This window comes from Ceratosolen solmsi, unplaced genomic scaffold (genome assembly GCF_000503995.2).
Source record: "Ceratosolen solmsi marchali unplaced genomic scaffold, CerSol_1.0 scaffold28, whole genome shotgun sequence".
NCBI classification, from domain to species: domain Eukaryota; kingdom Metazoa; phylum Arthropoda; class Insecta; order Hymenoptera; family Agaonidae; genus Ceratosolen; species Ceratosolen solmsi.
In genome coordinates, this window is record NW_011948429.1 from 3,462,384 (window position 1) to 3,470,552 (window position 8,169).

At 37.5% G+C, this 8,169-nt stretch overlaps 1 protein-coding gene across 1 annotated transcript in view; it reads left to right on the forward strand.

Moving 5' to 3' along the window:
• Window positions 1–250: 250 nt before the first annotated feature.
• The window catches only part of LOC105363872 (uncharacterized), a 290,899-nt gene continuing 282,980 nt past the window's right edge, over window positions 251–8,169 (forward strand). The window contains exons 1-3 of the mRNA XM_011501674.1: window positions 251–354; window positions 568–3,400; window positions 3,737–3,787. Coding sequence (XP_011499976.1) covers window positions 251–354; window positions 568–3,400; window positions 3,737–3,787 — 2,988 coding nt within the window. The remainder of the gene's footprint in view (window positions 355–567; window positions 3,401–3,736; window positions 3,788–8,169) is intronic.

The window sequence follows — 8,169 nt, forward strand, 5'->3', positions numbered from 1 at the left end:
AGAAGCTTCAGTCGCGAATGCGCTTATCCGTAAGCGCATTTAATTTTCAACGAGGACCCAATAATTCGCCACGGTGTGCGGTCTGGGGCGTATTCTTGGCTACATCGGCGGCAAGCCGGTGAGCCCCGCCATGTCGCAACCTGGCTCGGACTCCGGTTTAAGCGTCAATGGAACAGTTGGACAAACCCAGTCTATGTCGGAGGATGAAACGAGCCAGGGACGACAGAACGGCCGCGCGTCAGCCGATATTATGGGGGAAAAAACGAAGGCCGACCTATCGAATGGCTTCGAGTCTCGTGGAAAGCAACATCGTTCTCAGCAGATTCACGCTACAAACGAGACAAATCAGTCAAGGCAAAAGAAGCAAACGATCGCGAAGAATCAGATACAGCCACTTCAGCAACAAAATCCACAACAACAGCAGCAGCAGCAGCAGCAGCAGCAGCAGCAACAGCAACAACAGCAACAGCAACAACCGACGGCGTCGCCTCAGCAGCATCAGCACCAGCAGCACCAGCAGCACCAGCAGCAGCAGCAACAACAACAACAACAACAGCAACAACATCAACAACAACAACAACAACAACACATTGAAGAACGATCTGACTCTGTGCCAGTATTACTTACTCACCAGCCGTATCACGACAATATAGTAATCGATAGGGTACAGTTTTTACCACAGGGTACAGCACAGACAATTCCCGTACACGCAGCTCAATTTGCACCCGAATACATAATAGCCGCGACCGGGGAATCCTTACAATATTCCCAAATTCACGGTAATATGTACAATCCCAGTCAGGGTCAATACGTTTCGCGAGATCTTAATTTGCGAGATTCGAATCTCTATACGCAAAATGTGGCGTTGGCCGCTGCTCAAGGTAGTTATGTTCAGCAAGTGTCGCAGCCTCAAATGTCCTCGACGACCGGGCATTACACTAATAAGGGCATCTCGCTTCCACCTTCGGTCACTGCTGGATACGTTCATTTTGCACCACAGATTCATTACAATCAGTATCCGCAAACTATAGTAAATACAACGCCATACAATTCCCAACAAAATATCTATCCTCAGCCGTATAATCAACAAATTCAGCAGTCATCGTCCGCCCAGCATTCGCCAAATCCGCAAAGATTTTCACAAGAGTTAACGCAATACCAGGGCCAGCCCATTATACAGCCGATTGCACAAAATATCGGTCATGCACTTGTATCCTGTAATAATGAAAGGAGCTGCTCTCGTGGACCCAAGCCCATGGTTCCACCGCGCGGAAATTCCAAAATTACTCACGAATCTGGGCATCGGAAATCCGCGAGCATAGACGGGCCGACGGGACAGAAAGCCAAGGTGGCCGAGAACAATGTCAGCGATGAGCAGCAAGCGGCCCAGCAAGATTTGCAGCATCAACAACTATGCGCGGGTCTTGATAATCAAGATAAGCGATATCTGGTCGCTATCAATCAAATTCCGCGCACGAGACAAGATGGACTGTACGTGGATGCAAATGGAGAATCATCGAGAGATCAGTCGGTTGGCAATGACACGGGAAATACGGATTGTGGACTCTACGTCTCCAGAATGGAGCACAGGAAGTCGGCTTCGGTAGACGTGACCAATAGCTTTTCGAGGCGTAACGATACGCTAACCTTCGCATTCCCTTGCGACAATAACATCCAGCAGGACTCGATGTTGTTAACTACTCGTAAATCAATTGCTAGTGTAAATATTGGCGACAACAAAGCAATCGACGTTAACGCCTCAAATTTTCCTGCGGAACAAAGAAGATTTGACGTGAGCTCGGGACTGCGCGTGTCACCCATGCCTGTCCTACCTCCCTTAACTGTCGTGCCCAAAGGCATTTTAATAAGTGGAGATAGAAAATCAATGGAGTGGACAAATATGAGTCCTAATCAACGTATTGGTATTCCTCAAGAGAATAGACGATCGGATTATTTGGATGAGCATCGACGGTCGCCCATGACGAACGATGGCAAGCGATTCGAAGAAATCCGTAGATCCCCGATGGCTTTCGTACCGATACGCGATACAAATACTCCAGATCGCATTAATCAGAAGAGCCCGAGTAATTTGACGAATCAGAATTTTGAGAAGACAAGAGCGGATCTAGCGATGTGGAAAGAACAACGACAAAGGCAGGAAATCGAGGGCCGAATAATGCAGAGTCGCGAAATCTTCTCCACGAGTCCGCGCTCTCGCAATTCATCCGAGGAACGGCGAACCGAAAGTAGATTGTCAGCATTTCAACCAATAGCGAATATTAGTCAAAGTTCAATAATGGAGCAGCGCCGCCATTTGCGTCACGTGAGTGCCGATCTTACGAAGCATATGGATCTCGCGCGAAAGGAATTCGACGAGCAGCAATTAACGGGCTCGGTTATTAATCTTGGCACGACATCGACAACCACACCTGTCACCAATGTCGTCTCGCAGCGTTCGAGCCCCAATGTTTGCTACCAATATTCCGCTCTCAACGACGCGAAACTCGATGCAAAAGTGGCATTAACAATTGTCACGGATTTCAACGACGCGCCGCCAAAGCCGTACGATAATGTCGATCATATTATCCACAGTCATCGTAAGAGTCAAAATTTATCGGCAACTATTAGCAAAAGCCAAGATAATGCGCAAAATCATTCGGAGCAAGCCAATGATAAGAGCGAGCCTCAACAATCGCAGTGCCAGCAGATAATGCATAATCAACAAAGTATCGACTTGATATCGGAAAAGCTCAGCCAATGCGAGCGGCAGCAGAGTGACTTGCAGGCAAAATTACAAAGCTTGCAGAATCAAAACGAAATCCTCGACAAAGTCACCCAGTTTCAATATCAACAAACCGATTTACAAACCCGAATACATAACCTCCAATTACAAAATCAGATAGCGGAAAAGCTCGGCCAGAAGCACAGCTCGGAATTCTCACAATTAAGTAGTCACAGCGACCAAGACGAAACGAACAAATCAATCCTGAATCAATGTATCAACGCCTCGCGTCACCTATACCAGCAATCTTTATTAACAACGGCAAATTCTCAGCTCCAATCATCGGGCTACTTCAGCTCCGAGCGAGTGTCACCCCGACTACAATACCAGCAGCAAGTCCAGGACGAATCGGACCTCAGCAATTCTATCCAAATACCAAATATTTCCCAAATGCCACTGCCCAGTCTCTCGCAATTCGATCGTGCCGATTTATTGCCACGTGGCTCGCTATCGCAACTCCAACGCGTCCAATCATCGTGCGATAATAACGAGAACATTGCCTGCTCGCAGATGAACATGGCGTCATTGTGTACCTTAAATTTCACTGGGACATTAAAAAAGATTCCGCCCGAGAAGCCTCCAAGAACATCCCTTATTGTACAGTCGCCAGACACGGAGGTAAATGTGTTAGATAAACAAGTGTTTGGCATTATATTTATGTGATTGTCAGTGTTACATAAATTTATTAAGTCTAAGCAATAACGCGACAAGGCCGTTCGCCTGACGACATTTCCTTTAAGAATGCATGATGCACGATTTGCTACATATTGACAGATCGATATATAGATATATAAACGTGTGTATTATTTTTTAATATTATACTTATTATTTATTAAATAGCATTATAGATCTATGTTATGGCTTTATTTTATTTTACTTACTCTATGATTTTATATTGTCATACTTGTGCAGCGATTCGGCTATCTAATGTCATTAATTTTAATAATGTTACAGAGTAATCGAAGCCAGCCGGCTATTGGTTTGAAACACACGTCAAAGGCGAGGGTAAGTACATTACAAACATAAATCAAAATTAAATAAAGTTAAGTACATTAAATAAAAATTACTATTATGGAAATGCCTTACTTTTCTAAACTTCCAGCCTTAAATTGCTAATGCAGTCTGTTGGCCCAAATTAAGTATTTAAATGAACCTATGAAATTTTACTGATTTAATTGATTTACGATGTGTTATTATGTCTGGAATAAAAAGAAAATATCTTGTCAAATAGTAAATTCCGTTCGAGCATCAATACTTTCCCTGGCTTTGTTACTAAGAACAAAGAGAACGTGGTCGAACGATAGTAGGGAAGAGAGAAAAGTCAAACAAAATGAGATGAAAAAAGCAGGGATAATAAAAGAAAAAATGATGAAATAGAGGACGAAATAGGAGAAAAGAGTCGCTGCCTTTCTCTGTGCGTCCCTTGAATACTGATACATAAAACACTTCCGGTTCACGTACAAATGTCCCTACCGCACGTCTCACGAAAATTCCAGTGCCATTTAGGCACATATTCTTAGTGTTTCGATATATGTAAATGCGAGAAAGAAGGAAAGATGTCGTTTTTCGTTTCGTTAAAAGTCATACATTTGAGTACTATGACTTTGTATTGCTTGTAGTTTTTTTTTTTTTTTTCGTTTCATTGTCCACTGTCCCACACACATCCACGCCAGAGTATATTTAAGCAGAAGTATTGTGTTGGTGCCATAGCTATTTAATTTATCTATTGGAAAGAAAATAATAAAATGAAATGAAGGTAAGGAAAATAAGTAAATTTATAACTTAATTTTAATTAATGTTTGTAAATTAGGATGAGAGGGCGGGGAGGGCGGGGATATTGAAAATATGATGCTTATCGATTATATTTTAATAGATATAATATTTATTTCAATTATTTGAAACGTCGATAATTTTTACATCATTGGTTTATTAAATGCAGCGATATTCTACGAATGGCAACAAGGAGAATCGAATTTTCTTCAATAATTGAAAATATAAATTCATTTCACATTATTGAAATTTCATACACTAAATGGACGATATAGTTGTATTGAATATGCATAATAAAAAATCTAGTATGTGTCAATTTGTCTAGTATATGTCGAATTTTTTTTTTATTTTACAAATTATTTCCAAGCATTACGAGCGTGTAAATGTAATGGTAATAAGAATAATAATGTTAATAATAAAATGATTTTTCACAGAAATTCAATAGTTTTAAGTATGATATATATATATATATATATATATATATATATATATATATATATATGTATATATATATATGTATTTAAAATAATACGTATTTATATGCAAAAGTCTTATAAATATTCTTATAAATATTTTTATTTTCATTATATTAATTGAACCATGATAAATTCAATCTTTTTTTTACGAGTTTTTTTTCACATGACCTTTGAGCCCCGATGTATATATTCGTTAATTCCACAAATATATTTTTTCAAAAATGTCAAAGCAAAATCAAATAAAACTTCAATACTTTTAATATCAAAGACTTTTCTTTATTTTTTTTTTTTTTTTTTTTTTTATTAAATAAAAGGTGGAATATATTATGTATACAGTTCAGTATGCTTATAATGAATAAAAACTTAATAGTTGTATAAAATTAGTCTTAAAATAGCAATTAAAAATTCAATGAAATTGAATTTAATTTTAATACGCAAAGAAGTTATAGAATTATTTTGAATTTTAAAGTGAAGTAAACAGATATTTTATCGGAGTCGTATGATAATAAAAATTTGTAATTATTGTATCATTGTAATATTTGAGATTATAGTTGTGATATTTTAAGAAGTCATTTTGAAAATGATTATAGTTAAAATTAATTGAAAAAAATAATATTATTAATTAAATTTACTACGACTGTTGATAATAATGATTGCTGAAATCGTATTATTATTAGAAAATTATATAATTATTCTGTAATAGAAATAAGCTGGAACAATAATAATATTCAATAATACTACTAATTTGGAATATTTATATCCTATAAGTACTTAAATAATTGTATGCGAAATCATTAATATTTTACACTATTCGTTCCTAAATAAATGGATATATATATATATATATATATATATATATATACGTGCGCATATGGATATCTAATAAAGAAAAGAAAAATTTCATTTTTTTAAACAATGAAAAGCGCACTTGAAAACCTCAATAAACAAATTTACATTTTAACTAAAAGAATCATTGATTTTCATGTATTTACTCGATTAATGAAATGGAGATGAGTAAAATTTCAAGAATACTTTTACTTCGATTGTTAATTTCATCTCTTTTTCCATGATTTAGCTTTCTAAGGGGAAGACTTTTTGCATTAAACATGTAAGTATTATACGAAGTATCGTATAAAATTTCCTTATTCCTTAAGCTCTGGACTCAATAAATCCAATCTAGCGTACAATACCTTTTTTCAAAGTGCTCTAATAAATTTTACACATTATTTTGATCCTTGATTCATCGTCGATTTTATCGTACAAAATTTTTACTTTAAAATTGTGTTCTATAGGCTTCTTCTCTGTTAATTGTACTCGTATTCAATGAATCAAAAGATAGATAGATAGATAGATAGATAGATAGATAGATAGAGAGAGAGAGAGAGAGAGAGAGAGAGAGAGAGAGAGAGAGAGAGAGAGAGGGTAGAAACCTCGACATCGTGTCGATATAGACTCAAGTGGTTTGGAAATCTTATGGTCGACACAATCACAACAGGAAACTGGGTAAAATCCTCGACGATCCCTTCGCTTTTCATTAACCTTCCGGTAGTCGGAGCCATAAAGGAAACCGACGATAAAACGAGCAAGATAAAAATGTCTAGTCGCTGACTGAGAAGAGAGCGAGTCCTAATGTTGACGAAATTATTTAGGTTACAGAGGGCGCGGTAGCGTGAATTTAACGATAATTATTACCCTGATTACGCGATCGTGAAATACCGCAGGACGCATCAACGGTAACCAAGTATTCGTGAGTTTTTGTCACGGCTGGTGATGATGGCGGTATGGCTTGCACGAGCTCGAGGTAGGGACGTGGAGTGCTCGCGCGCTAAGTGGCTACGTACACAGGACTAGTGGGGTCCTTGAACGCTGACGAGACTCGAGGCGTCATTATTCCATGGCGTTTGTATTAATCCCGTGCGCGTACGATGGCTAATTAAATGTACGCTCCCCTCATTTCATGGGTCTTTACGTGCTTTGGACAGACTTTGTTTCCTGACTTGCTCATAGCGCTCACTCCCATTCTGCGCTTTTTTTTTTTTTTTTTTTTTTTTTTTTTCGACATTGTTAATACTCGTGATAGTGGTTACTGCTCTTTAATATACACTCGGAGGGATTTATTTTTATTTTTTGTTATTTTGCCTCTCGAATGCAGGCATTTTTGCTACTTGTAATATTCTCTGGCTCGATACAGCCTTCTATATAATGGAGCGTGTGTACTTGAAATGGGCGGCAACGTGGCGGTTGCGACGTACAGTATCTGAAATATAGTGGGAATAGGGTTGGAGAAAAATTTACAGCCGAAGCTATGCATTACGTTGGATTTTGCTTTCGAATTTATGGACATTGCGCAGCTCATAACGCGCTGCTCCTTTCATTCTCGAAGCTCCCATTTCCTAATATTCCATTAAATTGTAAACAATTTTCTTAATATAGAGAAGTATTTTCATTTGAATGTCATGCCTTGTTATTGAAACATTTGATTATTGTCTATTATTGCCTGTCTCTTGTATTATGTAATTTTGAAATCTTTTCTAATTTCTTTTGTAATTCACGTTGAAATCAAGACATTATCATGAGCATGACTGGGACAACGAATGTGTTATTTAATAATCCGTGAAATTTTATTACACCAAGTAGTGACAAAAAAATAATAATCATTAGAAAAATCTTTTATCCATTTAATCTGATCCTGAGCGTGTAGAAAATTTTGAAATAATCTTATCGGATTGAAGTGAGGATTCTCTGCTTCTAACTGTAATGGAGTAACGACTTACCAATCTAGTCTGGAATATGCCCTACTTCTTTTTAGGACTGGAATGAGAGTTTTAGATATGTTTCTAGATGGAATTTTCCCTTAATATTCTCATCAAAGATAAAGAGAAAAAGAGAAAAAGAGAAAAAGAGAAAAAAAAATGAAAGATGAAAAATCAGACTTTTTCGAGTATGCTTTATGAAATTTATTATTATATAATGTATATGAAATGTTATGAAGAATTCCAGAATTCGACAAACATCTCATATTGATAAAAGAAACAGTTTAATATTGAGTATATATGTACAAAGGAAATTATTTTGCTCTTAAAAGTCCAAAAATTTAATTACCCCCCCCCCCCCCCCCCACCCCCACCCTTCTCACTCGCG